Source organism: Lissotriton helveticus, chromosome 1_1 (assembly GCF_964261635.1).
Source record: "Lissotriton helveticus chromosome 1_1, aLisHel1.1, whole genome shotgun sequence".
In the NCBI taxonomy this organism is placed as follows: Eukaryota; Metazoa; Chordata; class Amphibia; order Caudata; family Salamandridae; genus Lissotriton; species Lissotriton helveticus.
In genome coordinates, this window is record NC_136057.1 from 472,311,843 (window position 1) to 472,331,654 (window position 19,812).

Consider the following 19,812-nt stretch of genomic DNA (forward strand, 5'->3'; position numbering starts at 1 on the left):
GACAAACGCATCTAGCTGTAGATTAGATTCGAACATCACACCCAGATTCCGAGTTGAAACTGCCGCTGCCCCAGTGCCCTGGGAGGAAGAAGGCCAAAAGTCCGGTGGCAGAGGCCGGAGAATGCGATCCATTGAGCAGTGCAGTACCTCTGTTTTTGAGCTGTTAAATTGCAGGGAGTTCAAACTCAGCCATTCTGCGGTAGCTGTCATGCAGCGATGGAACGTCTCCTGCGACACAGCATCCCTACCCTCGAACGAGAAGATAAGTTGCGCGTCATCGGCATAATTGATGACCGCAATGCCAAAGGACTTGATCAAGCTGACCAGGGGACGGAGGCATAGATTAAATAGAATAGGGCTAATGGCCGACCCTTGAGGTACGCCCTGCCCCACTTTCCTGATGTCAGAACGGTAAGGCGGCAAGGCTACCACCCGATGTCTATTACCAAGGTAAGAGACCAACCAATCCAGGGCCAGGCCAGATACCCCAATCTCCTCTAGTCTCCTGACCAGAATGGCATGGCTGACCGTATCGAACGCGGCCGACATGTCGAGCAGCACTAAAAAGGCTGCTCGACCAAGGTCGACACGCAAACGAAGGTCATCCAAAGCGGTCACCAATGCAGACTCAGTACCGTGGACTGGCCTGAAACCAAACTGATCCTCGTCCAAGCAGATGTTAGTCTCTATAAAGCTGGACAGATGTTTTGTCGCCAGTTTCCCCAAGATCTTAATTGGGAAAGGAAGCAGTGAAATAGGCCTGTAGTTCGCTGAACAGGTTGGATCCAATGTATCCTTTTTCAGAAGCGGTGATACCACGGCCAGCTTCCAGCAGTCCGGAACCCGAGCAGTACTGAAGGACTGACAGCAGATGGCATGAAGAGGGGGAAAGAGCTCCTCATGGAACAGTTTCCAATATTTGTATGGTAACGGGTCGAAGGGAGAACCCGAAGAAACCCCCTCAGCTATAGAGCAAAAATCCTCAAAGGACGGGGTGGGGGGGGGGGGAGAAGCTGCTCAGCCGAGCTTGCCTAGCGTCCATCTCCGAGATCTTAAGGGTAGTCCCCAGTCCAGAGTTAGGCATGGCTTGGGGAACAGAGATGACCGGAGTACCTAGATTGCTCAAGATGGAGGCGATCTTGTCCTCGAAAGCCTTTGCCAAGGAATCGCAAAGCAATTGAGAAGCCGGGATATCATTGGAAGCACACAGGGCGAGAAAAATCCCTGACTATCTTGAACAGGGCCTGAGATTTGTTCGCCGCTGACAATAACGTCTCCTCAAGGAAACTGGCTTTGGCGCACTTGATCTGTGTTTTGTAGGCCAGCAGTGCCTGTTTAAAGAGAGCCTTGTCAGACTCAAGATACTGTTTCCTCCAGGCACGCTCCGCACGTTTACACTGGAGCTTCAGCTGGAAAAGCTCCTTGGAAAACCAAGGCATGGCAGGTTTGTCCCTGTCCCTGATTTTCCGCAAAGGAGCCAATTCGTCCAGTGAATTAGAGAATATCTGACTGAGGATCTCATAACTCTCCTCCGCACTGCCTCCCAAGGAGAAGCCTTCTGCAAGCAGGATTGGCAGGCTCGACTGTTTCAGGAGCCTTGACCATTGCCTACCAACCTTTGAAGTGGCTCCTGTACTGCCTCTCTTCAATGAATCAGCAGGGAGTAGAAGAGAGAAATGGACAAGGGCATGGTCCGTCCAACATTGGGGAATGATGTTCCGTACCGTCACCCGTCTGGCAACTGCAAGGATCAAGTCCAAAGCATGACCCTTTGAATGAGTCTGAGAAAGTACCAGCTGCTGCAGATGGATATTGCAACAGGCCTGAACCAGCTCTTTATAAGCTAGATCCGTAGATCCGTCCGGCCACAGATTAAAATCTCCCAGAACCATGATCCTAGTCTGGGAGTTGGAGAGATCATAAATCAGATCTACCAACTCGGGTACGGCAGACAAGGCATTGGCCGGGGGTCTATAGCACAGCAAACCGGAGTACAAGACACCTCCTTGTCCTTTTAAGGAGAAGCCCATTAGTTCACATCCCGGGATTTCTTTCGTCTCCAGCTTGGAGATATCTAAAGCTTCTCTATAAATGAGGCCTATGCCCCCACCTCTAATCCCTACACTAGGCTTGTGTCTAATTTTGTAGCCCGGGGGACAGGCCAGACCCAATTCTACCGTGCTATCCGCTCTAGTCCACGTCTCTGTCATACAGAGCATATCTAACTCGTGAGACTCAATGAGTAATGCAATTTCGTCGTGGTGCTTGCTGAGAGATCTAACGTTAAGCAAGCCACAGGACAAGGTCTCCTGACGATTAACAGTGGTGTGAGACTGACCGCTCAATATCGGAAGGGGGTCCATACTTATGAGCTCGTCTCTCGAATAGGTAATATAGGTAGGTAACTGAGAGGCAGCATTCCCGGCGCGACCTGTGCGCGAACAGGCGCAAACAGGCTTACCAATGGCGCACCTCCGGCGCGCCTACGTCGCGCCCGCTGCGCGCCTACGCTGCGCGCTTGGGAGGTGTCCATCCTATATACCGTAGATCGCAGAAGTCCTGTGAGGGCAAGCCGCTGGCCCCTCAACCAAGATGGCGCCTAAGCTGTGTCGCCTCCTGGAACCCCCCACCCAATATGGCGGCGAAAAGACGGCGCAAAGCGGACCCAGCCCACCCTGGATGTCCCTCTGTCCCGCAAGTGCGGGTGACCAACGATTAAAATGCGGGTAAGCTCTGTCAAGAATTCCCTGTATTCCTAGTGTGTCTGTATGCCAGAGAGCGCCTTCATCCAATACTCGCGCAGCGCAGCGCGATTGAAGCGAGTGCCGAGGCTTTTAAATTTTTTTAAATCTAAGCAAGGTGCAAATCAGGAAACGAAATAATAAAACGGCGCAAGCGCGCAGTAAGTCAGCAAGTCTTTTTTACCCTTTAAGATAATATTGACTTAGTTTTCCCATTGTTTTCTAGAGTCGTTTTTTGCCTTCCCCTCAAATATTTTATATTTTGGTATCATTTTACTCATTAATACAATACAGGTTGGGTATTGTATCTGACATTCTTAACTGTAATGTCGTTTTAGTACTGGTAAATACAATACCTTTTCTCTGTGTGAAGTCTAAAGCTTGTGCTAGGCTACAATTCACCCATCTTGGCACTTCACATACAACTGCACTAGAGAGTTTAACTTTAGAGGACCTCAGCCACAAAAGATGAAGATACTGGCCTCTATCCTCTCCATCCCTATCCAAGGCATTCAGTATACACAAGTAACATGTCGCCATACTATTAGGTGTAACCATGACTGAACATGTGCTTTTCACGTTCTAAACTCTCAGCCATATTTAACAGAAGTACCCATGTAAGTCCTAATGATCTGGAGAAATCTCAAGATACCTATTTATTTGGCACTTCATTAAATTATTTTTTTTGTCATAACTTTTTTTCCAATGTACCATAGTCACTTTTTTCCCTCTATGCATTTTCGATTAAGTTGGGTAAAGCAGGTTTTCTCTGAGCTGCCATAGAATAATTACAGCAGCATAATAGTCTATATGGCTGCAAGATAAAATGAAATGGATAGTAGACTTTCACAGTCCTACTTAAAAACTGTCATTATCAACTGAATTTGAGCTACTATAAGGATTTTATGTGTGGAAATGAGGACCTTCATACTGTGATTTTTTGTTTCCATAACTCTTTTTATTGAGTCAACAGATATAGTAATTGCAGGAATTACAAAATTGTCATAGCATACAAATACCCATATGTTGATTACTGAGCAGGTGACTATTATATTATCCGTGGAAAACAAAAAATCGAACCATTCGGGCCCGTAAACGACAGGCCTAAACATTTCAAAACTGTGTCCTATACTGCAAAATTATAACCCAGTCATGCCCCCCAAGCCCATCCCCCCGCATCATATCCAACTGTGCATCATTATGGCCCTGTGCTACGTCTCTATACATTGTCGATATCTGCAGGGTGTGGCGGAGGTGGCTCCAGTAAAAGGCCACTATAGTCTACCCATTGTTTCCATAGTGCTTCTGGGGGCACTCTCGTGCTTTAAAAATATGTTGTTCCAGCCCCATACACCAGTCCAGCACCGCCCTCCAGGCACTCAATTTAGGTGGAGACGGATCCTGCCATGCTTTTGCAATATCCCTCTTAGCGCGGGTAAGACCCAAGAACAATAGGTGTATTTTATAGATGTTGCCTCCAATTTCATCCGTAATATGCAGTAGGGCTAGCCTGGGCTAGCCTAAGCGAGTGAGGTATAAACAACGAATAACCGCCCTCCAAAACCGACCCAGTGAATCGCAGCTCCAGACAGTATGTAGTGCCCTCCTCGCCATCACATCTTAGGCACCTGGGGGAGTAGATCAGCCCTGCCCTCTATAGCCGGTATCCAGTGAAATAAGTGCAGTGTAAATATTTGAATTGAATAAGCCTAAGATGGGATGCAATTGCTGCATATCTCGGGGACGCCAGAGCTTCTCTCCAGTCGTCAATGTCCAGGGGGCCCAAGTCAGTCTGCCATTTCTCATGGAGAGGGTCTAGTGTCGTGGAGAGTTTGTCACTAGCGTTTGGTAGATCTTTGCGGTTTTATGATCCTCCAAATCGCCCATAAAAACTTTAGCCTCGATAGGGTTTAATTTGTGAAGGGGGTCCAGGTGTGCAATATATGGGGATAAGGCATGTCTCAGTTGTAGGTATTTGTAGAATTGAGCTTGCAGCATGTCCTATTCATGTCTGAGGTCCTGGAAAGATTTCATTGAGACACCATGCATAACGTCTCCCAGGGTAGATATACCTAGAGCATCCCATTGTTTAAATCCTACCAGCACGGTTACCTATGGCATGAGGCCACTCTGCCAGAGATGAGTCTCCCCCCATCAATCGCCGCTACCACCCCACCCAACGAGTCAATCCACACACCAAAGACAACTCGAGTTGCAGGTGGCAGATTGTGTTGCTCTCTCAGCGTGTAAAGCAGCCGGTGTGGCATCATGTCCCCCATCAACCATTTCTCTACCCGATATGCTGGATCATTGCTAATACCAAACCACCAGTTGCTTCAAACCATAAGATGGGAGGCTGCATGGTATGATTGAATATCAGGGGTCGCGATACCTCTGCAATAGGTTGATTGAGAGCACGTCTTAAGTGCCACCCTAGCAGCTTGGCCGTGCCACAAAAAACGGCTGAGCCTGGAATTCAGCTGTCGAAACCAGGAGGGCGCTACCTGAAAAGGGTGGTTCTGCAGTTGGTAAAGGAGTAGAGGAAGGGATACCATTTTAAAGATGGCTGATCTGCCCAGTATGGAGAGGGGCATACGCAACCACGACTCCCTCTCAGCCTGAGCACGTCCAAATGGGGGCAATGTTTTTTTCCCATGAGATCGATTGAGTGTCAGAGATGAACACCCTGAGGTACTTCAGACCTGTGGTAGCCACGTCACCTCTGTCGTCCAGGCGCCCAGATCCCGGCCTCCACGTGTCGCCACAGTATAGATTTCTTAGTATTCATATACAAGCCAGTATGCTGGACGATTATCTGCATTATGCGGAAAATACGCGGTCCCGTCCGATGCGGCTCCATTAGAAAAAAAGGACATCGTCGGCGTAGAGAGTGATCCGATCCGAGAACCCCCCAGGCCGTTCAAAACCCTTAAGCTGAGCATTGATAAGAACCCATGCTACTAGTGGTTCCATAGCTATGGCAAATAAATAAGGGGGCAACCGTGAGAGGTACCACGCCCTATAGGGAATGGGGCAGATACTGCCCAGCTATTCGGTGAGAGGCGGAAAGGTCCGTATGTAGGAGTTTAATATAAGACAGAAGACGGGCCGAAGTTTAAGCGTTGCAGGAGAGCAAACAGATACATCCATCCCAGCGAATCGAATGCTCTGTCAATATCTGCTAAAAACAGGGCTGCCAGGCCCTCTAGGCGATCAATGGCCGCAATTGTGCTGAGAACCCGTCGGATATTGTGACGAGTAGCACGCTGGGGCATAAAGCCGGCCTGGTCCGGGTGAACCAGTTCTGGCATATTCGGGAGAATATGGTTGACCAATGCTTTGGCCAACAGTTTTGCCTCAATATTTAACAATGAAATAGGGCGATACGAGGAGTATTTTTCCGGAGGCCTGCCCGGCTTGGGGAAGACTGAGATTTCAGCATGGCGCTCATCTGGAGGGAGCTTCCCGCCATCAAGGGCCGCATGTATTGCTTCCAAGAAGTCTGAAATCATTTAAAGAATTCACAAGAGAAACCGTTGAGGCCCTGTGCCTTCCTGGTGCGTAAGTCAACCAACACCGCACTCAACTCGTCCACAGTTAGCGGGGCATCCAAATCCCCCCTCACACACCTCGGAGATGGCCTTGGGAGGCAAGTCATCGAAATATTGCCGAATCAAGGGTTCCGGGAGTGCGTCTCTTGGCGCACAGAGCTCCGTATAGTATGCCGCAAAACTAGCCGTAATTTGCGTTGGGTGCGTAAGTGTCCAGCCATCCCCATCGAGAATCACTGGTATGCTCACTGGACGGAGAGCGCGCTGGCACAAGTGGTGGAGAAGAGAGCTGGATTTGTCACCCCATTGATAGATCCTACCGCGGGACAACAGCCAAGCCTGTCTGGCCTCTTCGCGCAGAGGGGTTGGCATAGGTTTGTTGGAGCAGAAGTAATTGGCGGCTGGGCCCACCATGTTCGCCTCTACAAGTCTGTTCTAATTGCACGATTTGAGCCTGGGTCTGGAGCAAGGCCTCTCTGCGTTTTTTCATTGAGCGGCACAATATGCAATATCCACCCCCTAATGGTTGGCTTCAAAGCCTACCAGAGCATAGCCGTAGAGTCCATGGTACCCGAGTTGTAAGTGAAATACTCGCCTGATGTAAGTATGACGTGAATTGTGGGTCCTGGAGATGCCACTGCGACAGGCGCCATCGGAAAGGAGAGCGCACCAGCTCTAAGCACTGTGTTAAGGCCACTGGGGAGTGGTCAGATAGACCACTAGGTTGTATAGCAGCAGCTGCAATTCCGGAATAGTAGGAGTGTGGTATGAATATATAATCGAGTCTGGAGAAAGAGTCATGGACGATTGAATAGTACGTATAGCCATATGTGCCTGGGTGCAGGTGCCTCCATGTGTCCAACCACCCCAGATCACCGACTAGTGTATGTAGACTCATAGACCTAGGAGCCTCTGGCACCGTGCGTGACTGCCTCCTGTCCTGCGCCACATTTGCCACATCATTCCAGTCTGCCCCTATGATTGAGAGGCCCACAGGCATATCTAATAATATTGTCGTCAGTCGCTCTCCCAACGAGCCTGAGAGTGAAAGGGTGCATAAACGCTGCCCGGAAGAATGGCCTCCTCTAAACTATCCCTGACACTAAAATATATCGAACCTGGGGCTCAGTCCTCGTTTTAGAGCGAATATAGGTAACTGCGGTTTATGAGAATGGCCCCCCTCCCCCGGGACCCCTAGTGAAACCCGCGTGGTAAACTTGTATATAGCCAAAGCGAGCGAGGCACAACACCTTAGTGCTCATAAAATGGGTCTCCTGTAGGAGAAGAACATCGGCTGAGGCACGCTTGGCCTGCCGGAGGACCGCACCCCGTTTGATCTTGTTTAGCACCCCCCGTACATCCCAACTAACCACCCAGAGCCTACCCGCTGGGTCCATTACAGGGCAAGACATCTACTGAAAAGGGAGAATTTCGGGCTGGCGAGGGGCATATAGACAACAATAGGAAGCGAGCAAGACACCGTATAATTAACAACATTTAAAAAACCCAACCCCTCCCCCACCACCCCACCCAATACCTCATAACAGCTGAAGCATCTGTCACAGTATGTGTCATGCCGCTGCCCCAACGGGAGCAGGGCCCAGCCCCATACCAAGAAGTCCCAAAAGAACTGTCACCAAACATAAATATAGGTTTCGGAGAGAAAAGTAATGGGGGAGGCCTAACATAGGCCTGAGATAAGGCAAACGTCATCCGTACTGCAACCGTTGCGATGAAAGTTCTCCAGCCTCCAGTTATGTTGGTGTCTGGGTTTGCCGATTCTCCACTATTTTTGATGCAGAAGAGCTTCGCGATTTGGAGCGGCGTTGTGATCGTGATCTACAAATGGGTTTTCTCTTAGGCTTGACCGACTGCTGCATGATTTCTCTGGACGATGATTCAGAGTCAAATGTGGAGTACGCGGCTTGTGGCTCTGTTTCTCATCCGTCCAGGCGAAGACCTCCTCTGGTGTATCGAAAAAGTGAGGACGTGACTTGTAAATGACTCTCAACCTTGCCAGAAAAAGCAAAGAATATTGGATCTTTAGGTTCCGCAATCTGGCTTTGGCAGCAGTAAAAGATTGGTGAGCTGCTGCACAAGGCGCGTGTAGTCCGGAAAGATTTGGATATGAAGAGACGCGAAGTGAAGTTTGCCAGCCAACCTGGCCTGTGCAAGAACAGTATCTCGATCATGGAAGTTCAAAAGTCACACAGTGACGGGCCACGGCCTGGCCCTGGGCGGTGGTTTTTGCATCAGGGCTCGATGCGCACGCTCAATAATGAAGCCCTGCGACAATAATGTCTGGGGGATCCAACTCTACCACAGTCACACACAGCAATGCAGCAATAGCCCCTCGCTGCACAATGTCTGCACAGAGGGACCAATGGTAAGTATTCACGGGGGGAGGGGAAGAGGGAGCTCCCGCCCCTGTCACTGTTCCGTGCGGGCCCCAACAGCACCCAAACTCTCCACTAATATCTCCGGGGAGACTAGTGCACTCACCACCTCATGGTCAAAGGTCTGCGCTTAAATCAGCCACCAATCTGCCTCTGCAGCAGGGTCTCTGCTCCCATCATATGTGGTCTGTACAGCAGTTGGTGCCCCCTGATGCAGCCTTCCGATCACAAGAGCACCAACACAAAAGGGGGACTCAGCGTTGGTCTCAGCTAGGTCCCCGTGGTACAGCTTTACCACCGCATGGCGCACCCAGCGCCTCCAAAATGGCCACCAGGCTGAGGGGTTGCGAAAGGCCCGATCCCGGTGCCGTGGGATATCCCGATCATGGGACACCACCAGCGACGCTCCGGCCAGCCAACGCAGCAGAGACACTCCTATGGGGCGCCTAGGATCCCGACGCCACTCACCGCGATCCCCAGAGGGGGTGGGCGGGTCCCGGTGTACGTTGTGTCTTGGAGCCGCAGCGGCCCAGCAGCAGGCGATCCGAGGATGTCGATCCCCAGTTCTCCATGTGCAATCGCCATGGCACTGACTCCCTGCTGCAGCTCGGAGGGTCCTGTAGGCAGTGGGAGGGCTGGAGATGGCAATTCATCGAGTGGATGACAAGGGTTAATGGCGGATAATGTACGAGCCCACGGAGCTCTTCTACAACGCGTCTGCCATGTCGGACCTCCTGGCCACGCCCCCATACTGTGAATTTTACTCCGTATTAGAAGCTACCTCCAGAAATTATGAGATCATCAGTTCTCTCAACTCTAAATGTATCCGCCCACCTCCCCTCACGAGTAGTCTCAAGCCCTGTGGCAGAGGGCAGAGGGCTTCGCGCTGAGCGCTGGAAAGAGACTTTTGTTTTTAAAACTCCGCTTTACCTGCTCTGCTGATTGATAGCAGCCTCACTGATCATTCCTTCACCGTCCCGCTGAGTACGAGCGGCGGACGGCTGTTTTCATTTTTAATTTCACCACTCCTTCCCCGCCCTCCCGACTCCTCCCCCACCGCGTCATTGCCTATATAGACGTCCCTCATGCGTCAGCGCAGCGGACGAGCGCAGCGGGCGCGACGTAGGCGCGCCGGAGTTGCGCCAGAGTTAAGCCCGTCTGCGCCCGTCCGCGGCAGACCGGGGCTAGGGGCTATAACACCTGGTCCCCTTATTCAATATTCATCAGCTGATCTGACATTACTACAAGGCCATTGGCCCCTCGATTCTCGTACCTTCCATCGGATCACCCTTCTGGGCTGTAACTCTCCCTGTCATGCCTGCCCATTGGGCTGCCCTCTACCTCTCGCGTCTCCATCGTCCCTCGCTGTGTCAACTTCCTGTGAATCTCATTCTCCCCCCCTATCTATCGTTTTACTTAATACCAGGTCAGCCATTAAACATCATCAGGAACTTTTCATCCTCTTAGATACTGATAAACCCGACCTACTGCTGCTGACGGAAACGTGGTTCTCTGAAGCCTCCCTACCATCTCTATTGGCTGCCCTCCCCTCGACTTACTACGCTATTCGTGCCGACCGTCCTAGCGGGAAAGCGGGTGGAGGCGTTGCTCTCATTGCCCGTTCTGATCTCCAGTTTCAAGTCCTCCCCTCTCCCTCCCTGGCAGGAATCGACTATCTGGTGGCCTGCTCTACCTCCCTGTCCCCCCTCTTAGCCATTGTGCTTGTCTACCGCCCTCCCCAACCTACTCCATCTTTCCTCCCGGCTTTTCAAGATCTACTTGGCACCCTGGCGGTCAACTATGCCTCAGCTTGAGTCCTGGGGGACTTTAACTATTGGCCCTCGGACCCCAAGGAGTGCGTTTCGTCAAAGGATTTCTCAGAAACCCTCCTCTCTCTTAATGTCATCTCTCTTGTTCACACCCCTACCCACATTCACGGTCACATTCTAGACCAGGTCTGGTCTCTTAACTGCTCCCTATCTGCACTGTCTGTTGTCCCTTGCACTTGGTCCGATCACTTTTTAATTTCGTTTTCCCTTAGCCTCTGTCTGACCAAGACCCCTACCCTCACCAAAAACTCATGGGCTCGCAACTGGGGTAAGGTCAATCTGTCTGATCTCTCGACTTCACTCCTGGCCTCCTCTCCCCCTTTATCGGGACTGGATTCTGCAGCCCAAGCCAAAGCCATTGATTCATGGCTCATGGAAGGAAGCGATTGCTTGGCTCCTCTTCGGCGCACCTCGATTAGGCGCCCTAAAGACGCCAATCGGTGGTTCAACAACGAGCTGAAGGAACTGAAGCTTTCGGTTCGTAGGGCGGAACGCAAATGGAGATTGGACTACTCCTCCAACTCCAGGACCCGTTATGTCCATCTCCTGGGGACCTATAAGCAAAGCATTACTGAGGCCAAGAAAGCCTATTTCTCGGCCAAAATTTTGGCGGCCGAGAATCAACCAAAGGAGATCTTTGCCATTACCCACGATCTGGCTTTCTCCGACAGGACCTCACTTAAACCCCCTCCTTCCCAGAAACTCTGTGATGCGTTGAATTTTTATTTTGTCAAAAAAATCACGACAATTAAATCCAACATTCCCCCTCCCTCCTCTTCTTTTGTTGACCCCCTTCCACCCCCTGCCCCAGCCTTTTTGAACTCCTTTCCTCCTCTCTCTGAAGATCTTTTCCTGTCTCTCCTTCCTAAAATTAAGTCCGGTTCCCCTTCTGACATATGCCCGGCACACATCTTACGGCAGATTTATACTGTCTGTCCTTTGCCCCCTCTGGGTTTTCTTAACGACTCACTGGCTCGAGGGGTTGTCACTCCATCGTTAAAAGCCGCTTCCATCGTCCCCATCCTGAAAAAGCCAGGAGCCGACCCCTCTGTGATGGCCAACTATCGCCCCATCTCCCTTCTCCCCTTCTTGGCGAAGGTGCTTGAGCGACATGTTACATCTGCACTCAGCTCCTTTGCCGAGGAGAATGGGAGGTTGGCTCCGTGTCAGGCTGGGTTTCGGCCTAGGCACTCGACAGAGTCAGTGGTGGTGTCAGTATCAGACACCCTCAGAGAGGGTCTGGACGCAGGCAGATCTCAGGCGCTGGTCCTCCTTGACTTGTCCGCCGCTTTTGACACGGTGGATCATTCCATCTTGCTTTCCCGTGTCAAGGCGGCGGGCTTAGGAGGATCAGTCCTTATCTGGCTCTCTTCCTTTTTGAGGGACCGGACCCAGGCGGTTCATCTTGGGGAGTTTTCAGCTACCCCCTGTCAGGTCCAGTGCGGTGTTCCCCAGGGCTCTTCCCTCTCTCCTTTACTATTTAACCTTTATATCGCTCCTCATCTTTGCCCTTCAGCAGCTGGAGGTCACGGTATATAACTATGCCGATGACCTCCAGCTCATCTTCAATCTGTCCTCTACCCCTGACTCTATCTCTAATTTCCAATCCATTCTATCTTTCATCAGGGACTGGATGAACTTCAACCACCTGAAACTCAATCCCGATAAAACGGAACTTGTGGTGACGGGTGGTTGCTCCAGTCCCTGGAATTCTCTCTTTTGGCCCCCCTCCTTTGGTTCTCCTCCCACCCCTGGTTCCTCTGTTAAGACTCTTGGCATTAAGCTTAATGATCAACTTACTATGCACTCCCAGATTGGCTCGGTGGTTTCTTCCTGCTTTCTTACTCTTCGTACTATTCGCTCTGTCTCTCGTTTCTTTTCTTTCCCTGCACTCAAACTAATTATGTCCGCACTGGTCCTGTCCCGCCTGGACTACGGGAACATTTTGTTCAACGGCATCCCTCAGTATAGCCTCCGTAAACTGCAATTAGTGCAGAACCAGGCCGCCCGCCTTGCCTTTGGTCTCCCTAAATTCCACCATACCTCCCCCCTCTTGAAAACCCTCCACTGGCTCCCTGTGCGGGAACGCGCCTTGTTTAAATTAGGCTGCATGGCGTTTCAGGCCAGGACTGGCCTGGCCCCCCTTTTCATATCCTCGGCCATCAAGGCTTATGTCCCTGGCAGAGACCTTCGCTCCTCGGCACATCTGCTTCTAGCAGTACCCCGTTACCGGAAAAAAAAACAGGGTGGTTCAAAATTTTCCACTCTTGCCCCCATGTTCTGGAACTCTCTCCCCTTCCATCTTAGGTCCCTTACCCAGTATTCTAGTTTCCGCAAAGCTCTGAAGACCTTTTTATTTTCTCAGGTTTTTCTCTCGTAAGTTCCGCCTGTCTTTCCAGTCGACGTCCTAGCGACTGCTCTTGCCCAGCTGGCTGTTTGCTACTTTAGCGCCAAGAAACCGTCCAGGTGTATGTTGCGCTTGATAAATATTTTAAACTTAAAACTTAAACTTAAATGAGCCCTAATCAAGAAAGGACATGCACTATACATTTCATAAATAAGCTATTAATATAAAGCTGTGTTTCTGATTGCAGCCTGTATTAGTAAGATATTGGAAATCCTCTTATTACAATTTGAAATTATTTCTCTGTTGCAGTTGTGGCTTGATGGCAGTGCACAACCACCTCTGTCTCCCCAGCAGAAAGAGGAAGACTTCTTTGCCTCACATGTGCAGGTAATATGTACCTAATAAAAGAATTGCAAAGTTAAAATCAACCATTTTGTTTTAACTAACCACAGAAATACGATCCCTTCAAATTGTGTGAACATTGTGAAAAGAGATACTTTACTCTGGTGCTTCCATTGAGTTACTTTGTTGCTTGCATCTTTTCACATCAGCATTCATCAAGTATACCTGTGTTGTACTATGCAGTATTAAATGCAATGCATGTTTGCCCTACAATATATTTCTGTTCTCCTTGGTCCCTATTTTCTAGTTTCTCTCCCATGTTGATATACACAAATGTTAGTACCAGAGTCTTCATCCACAGTGTGTGGGACCATTTTAGATAGACTTTGCGGTAAACAGTGAAAGAATCTGGGCTATATGGGTCGACAGTTAATTTAGCAGAAAGCAGATATTGAATATGTGGTGAAGTAGATGGGGCTAGTCTAATCAAAGCAGAAAGTGTAGCCGGAAATAACATGCTTATTTATCTCATACAAATTCAGATTTAAGTCTCTTTCACACTGTAAAGGATATGTGCTGTATCTTTTTTACACAAAGCTATACTTGAGCTGCTATTTTTGCTAATTCGGGGTGTTTAACTGGGTGTAAGGGTGCATGAATAGGTCTGTAAGTGTTTGTATGGGTCTTTGAATATGTGTGGGTAACTGTATAGGGGAGTGAAAGAATCTGAGTGTCTGTATTGGTGAGTGAATGGGTATGTGAGTACAAATATGAGTGCGTAAATGTGTCTGTAAGTGAATGGGTGTGTTAGTGGCTGTTTAGGTGAGTGAGGGGGTGCATGAGTGGTTGTATAGGTGAGTGACTGGGTGTGTGAGTGGGTGTATGGGTACATGAGTGGGTGTTTGGGTGCATGAGTGGGTGTTTGGGTGCATGAGTGGGTGTTTGGGTGCATGAGTGGGTGTTTGGTTGAGAGAGTTGGTGTGTAGTTAGCTGTATTGGGTAGTGAGTGTCTTTCAATGACTATATAGTCGACTGAGTTGGTGCATGTTTGACTTTAGGTGAGTGTTTGTGTGTCAGTGGCTGTATGGGCTAGTGAGTGGTTGTGTGAAAGTTTATAGGAATGAGTTTGTGAATGAGTGCCTGTTTGGATACTGCACTTGATCCATGACTGGGTGTGTGTAAATGGGTGTGTTGGTCTATGAATCATTGTGTAAGTATCTGTATGGGTCTGTGAATGTGTGCGTGGGTGGCTGTATAGGAGAGTGAAAGGATGCATAAGTAGCTGTATGGGTGAGTGTCTGGGTGCGTGAGTGGGTATAGGAGTGAATGAATGGGTGAGTGAGTCACTGTATAGGTGACTTAGAGGGTGGCTGAGTGATTTTATAGGTGAGTGGGTGCGTATAGGAGTGTGTGAATGGGGGTGTTAGTGTACGAATATTTGTCTGCATGTCTCAGTGGCTATATGAGAGTCTCATGGTGTACACCTTGACAATGTGCGTTTCTTCAACTACAGAGAAATAAATAGGAAATTACTTTACTCCAATAGATGGTGTCCATCATCTGTTGAAAAGGGAAAACAACATAAATGTAATTCGGTATTACATTTACTACATTTCAGAAACAAAAAAAGTATGCATTGCTTATGTTGTAACAGTCTATCACATTAAAGGAAAACATTTCTTTTTCACTTTTTTACTGTTATCAGCTTTCATACTTGTACACCATAAACGATGTACTGCATAAATGTTCATCCTCTGTGAGGAAAAAACAATCACATAAATTGTAGAACAACCCCCAGAACTGCACAGTATATCACTACAAATAATTGGCACTGTCCATTGCACGCACTACCAACGTAATTGTTTTACCTACAATTTCTAAACTAACTTACACAAATGTGTCCTAAAAATAATTCTCTTAATATGATAACTGGTACAATAGTACTAGTACTAATGGGGAGAGGATGTGGCCTAATGGCAAGGGCCGTCGACCTAAAATTTGGGGAACCGGATTCAAGTCTCGGCAACGGCTTTCAACATCCTGTGATTCTGGGCAAATCATGTCATCTCATAGTGCCTAACAAAAATGAACGTCTCCTTACGTAACTCAACTGGTGCTCATGTAAAGCGCTCTGACACCGGATACCTTTGAGTCAACTTCGCACTATATAACACTGAGAATAAAATGCATATGGAGGAGAATTGTATTTTGAAGATATTTTTAAAGACCTAACCCCTGTTCGGCCAATTGAGGACAAAATGATGATGTTCCACTTAGACAAAATCCCATGCATTACGTTTTTTCCAGCAAATATATGTGGAGCTTTGGTTGAAAAAATAAAAGGTGCCAATTTTGTAGTTTGAAAAGCAGTTTTTGTTTTAAATTAAGATTGCTGTGATTGCATTGTGTCCATCCGGTTTCACTCTTTATTTAGACAGTGTAGTATCCAGATGTTATATTAACTCCTTTGTGAAAGATAAAAGGAATTATAGAGAACATTTTATTGACATCACCCCTGATAGGCCGAATGATTTCTAAAACACTGATGATCCACATAGAAAAAACACAGTACATGTATTTCTTCCAGAAATACTCCTTAGAATGTTGGTTGAAGAAACAAAAAGTAAGGATTTCATAGTCTGAAAGGCAGTTTTGGTTTGAATCTTAACGTTGCTGTCATTGCATTCTGTCCATCCAGATTCACTCTTTCAATACAAAGTGTAATATCTAGATGTTATATTCAGTCCTTTGTGAAAGATTATAGCCAAATTCGTGCAAGGCCTCCAGAAATAGATATTTGTCCAGCTTTGAAGTTTGCAATTTCTGTTTCCAATTTATATACATCTACTCTGCATCATTGTAACATTAATATAAGGTAATTTCCAGTTCTTTGTAGGTGCAACATTGATATAGGATCTGATCTACAATTTGGCCAGCCACATTTTTAATCCGTCTCTGAAAAGGACAGTTTTGCAATCTTTTAGCGTTAAGTACATAAATCACTCCGAATTTATTGGAGCTCATGTAAAAAAGTAATCTTTACAATCCTGGTTTCGTTTGTAACTCAGTCCAAATAACTCATCAATATTTACTACTACTTTCTACAATTCCAAGGATGACCATTCTAAATTCTTGTGCGTCTTGTTGACTGTTGAGAGTAAATATTACTATTAGTACATATATCTAAAAGTTCTTGAATGGCTGAAGCAGAATGCATTACAGTTCTAATCCAGAGTAAATATTAGAGCAAATGCAGAAAGCAATCGGTTATCTGGTTTTTGTTGAAATTGATTTAGAAGATGTGGTAAATAAAAGAGCACATTGAGAACAACATTTCCATAAAAGTTGACACCTGAACTGTTTTCCAACTGGTAACTTACAATATCTCCCTCATTTTCCACTTGGTTTTCTTAACACCTTCTAGCTTGTTTCCTTTCTTTTCTTGAACATCTGTCGACTCTTTTGTAAGCTTCGTCTTCGGACAGAATATCAGTTTCTTATAAATAGGATACTGACCTAAATGAGGAGCATATAGCCGTCTTAACCGATTGCACTTTCTTACACAGCTTGCATCAGCACTAACTTTCCCATCATCAAATTGAACAAAAAAACTTGACAATGCTCTAACTCTGGTTAATGCTTCATACGACATATCTTCTTTTAATATTGTACTTCCAATAGTAAGAAAAGCTGCGTCCACACTTAAACCTTGAGATTTATGAATAGTTACAGCATATGCTAGAGACATTGGAAACTATTGTTGCTGCATATAGAAGTCCATTATAAGCAAAAAACATACAATACATCGGCTAATCTGCTTCACGCCATCATTCTGATCAAATTTTATAGCCAAATGTTCTACCTCATCCCTATTTTTAAAATGTATGAAATCAGTAACTTTACCCATGGCACCATGGGTCAAGGCTGATTTGCATATGGCCATGTCTGACCTGGGATGGTGTGGAGTGCAAACAAACGATGGATTTAGGCCCAGATCTCTGTACTGGGGTGAATGTATGACAATGTTCTGCATTCTGTCCATCACCTGTTGTTTTTGCCTTTGTCGCCCCGAGTGGGATGGGTATGCTCAGACGTGAGTCCCATGCTCTCCACACCACTGGAGTCAAGCTATCCAGGCTGATGACGGCTGATAGCCAGAAACCGGTCCTTGGATGCTTGATTCCGGTCCAGGAAAGACATGGCTTGGCAGTTCGGGCTGGACTGTTCCCATGAGGCACAGGGTCAAGGCTGATTTGCATATGGCCATGTCTGACCTGGGGTGGTGTGGAGTGCAAAAAAACAAGGGATTTAGGCCCAGATCTCTGTACTGGGGTGAATGTATGACAATGTTCTGCATTCTGTCCATCACCTGTTGTTTTTACCATTTACTTTACTCTTTTCTAATCCTGCAGTCCTCAATACAGACTTATCCAAAAAATTCAATTTTGCTCTTAGTTTTTCAGTTAGTAGTATTGTTACTCTCTGGGCTTCCATGCAATCGATAGCTGTAATTTCCAAAGTATCTTCTTCCACCAGCTTCAATAATTGTTAGTTAAAGTTGGAGCACTCTTGAAGTGTAGGCATTAAACAGCATATGGATTTGTCTTCTTCAATAAATTAGTTGTGCTGCTGTTAGATGAAAATAGTTTCTTGATAAGTCGATTTTCCAAAGCACGTTTCCCCTCTTATGTCAGTACTACTACTCTAATGGCCTTATGGATATATGTCCATATTCCACATCAGATGCTTGACACATATTCTTTACTAGTTCCTTGTATTCGATGTTTAACCAAATATTTACATTGCCAATGCTTTCCAAAGAATTTCCTCTTTCATTACAGAGAAGTGTCTTGAAAACAGGCTGTCCTTTAATGGGGGGTAAGCTGGAGTAGGTCCCCAAAGACAATTAAATGCTTTCCTCCAAACAGCACTTCATACTCTGTTTTTAAAATCTGCTACATTCTTAAGTGCACGAAAGCAAGTATTACGTTCAAAACCATGCTCCCCTCATCTATGATGAAAATCTTCAGTTTATTCCATTCTTTGTCACCTCATGACAATCTTCACCAGATGACCTTTGTTATTCCAGTTTATTGACATGTTCAACAGGTAGCATAAGTAGTTGATATAAAGTAATTACTTTAATGTTGTCTGCAGCTAATCCAGTTGGTGCTGTTACTACACATGATAAATGTGATTCTGTGTTCTTCTGTAGATAAGCAGTAAGAACTTTTATTTAGAAAGCTCTTCCCGGTGCTAGTTTGACCACTAATGTATAGTACTATTGGCTTAAATGAAGGGCATTTACATTCTTGCTTCTCATGCAGAAATTCATGCTTCGTTTTATCTTTTACTTCGCTATACATTTCTTTCTGTTCGTCATTCAGTTGTGCTACTACGTGGTTGAAATCAATACTTTCCTCGCTTGCTTGTTGCATTGTAGTCTCCACCTCATTCATGGCTATGGATACTTCAGTTTGAATAACTGCTTGTCCAAGAGGATCTTGACTCAGTGGTCCAGAACTTTGACGGCTTTGTGAACACTCCTTGGCTACCTAAGTGGCAATGGTTTCTTCTTGTTCAATCTCATCTTTCAACATTTGCAAGGAATTTGGAAAGACTGAACACCGAACTGCTGTCTTTTACAGCGTTAAAAGAATCTTTGTAGCAGTCATAGGCTCCAAGTAGTTCTGATTCAGCACACCAAGGTTTGAACAGTTGTTGAAGTGCCAAATAGAAAAACTCTCTACTGTCTCAAGTTTGGCAACTTAGTTTTCTGTAGTTAATCAGATTTCCTTTGCTGTGTCTCAACAAACAACTGTCCCATCCAACTTCCGCATATTTTTGTTCTTCATTGTTTTCCATTACATTGCTTCTATATCTGTAGTGTTAAAGTACTTCATAAATGTACATCTAGGTGTAGACTCCTTCTTGGATAGTATTTGTCCAACATATGTGATTTCACCATATCTGTGCTCTCCGGATTGAACTCTGCTGGGTACTGAATTCCCAAAAGCGTTCAGCACTCTAGTTCGCTTGCTTGGGAGGCCTAGACAGTGGTGTGACAATTGTGCGGTGGAGCTGAGCTCTCCAGCCCTCCCCCACCCCTCCTCCCAGGCACTGTACATGGGCGGGCCTGAGATCTCCTGACTGGGTCCGGAGCGTGGCGTGCCTCCCCCATGCACTTTGGAGGGGGGAGGGCCCCTCAAGTTTTTTTACGCGACTGGGCCTAGACTTACCCAAACAATCCTCCTTGACTGAGAACGGACTAGCTAAGCTCAACTGATTTGACCACTCATAGGACCCTATCTCTGCCTGGAAATGCATTTTCAAGCAGAAGCTATACAATTTCTTCAGAAATCTCCTCCCATATCTGAGTTAGTAATGTATGATTTGACATGATGAGCAACAGTGATGGAGTTGTCTGCAACAACACATATATATATATATATATATATATATATATATATATATATATATATATATATATATATATATATATATATATATATATATATAGTTGCATTACACATTTGCAGAAGGACTAGATTATAGTCATTAGTATACTTCGAGGTCTCTGTTCTTCACAGGTTGTGTGTGTTTTTT

The 19,812-nt window shown here is 46.7% G+C and overlaps 1 protein-coding gene across 4 annotated transcripts in view; it reads left to right on the top strand.

Moving 5' to 3' along the window:
* The window catches only part of ARFGAP3 (ARF GTPase activating protein 3), a 469,979-nt gene that overhangs the window by 194,440 nt on the left and 255,727 nt on the right, over positions 1-19,812 (top strand). For all 4 annotated transcript variants that reach the window (XM_078673894.1, XM_078673892.1, XM_078673893.1 and 1 more), the window contains exon 5: positions 13,174-13,251. In XM_078673894.1, coding sequence (XP_078530020.1) covers positions 13,174-13,251 — 78 coding nt within the window. The remainder of the gene's footprint in view (positions 1-13,173; positions 13,252-19,812) is intronic.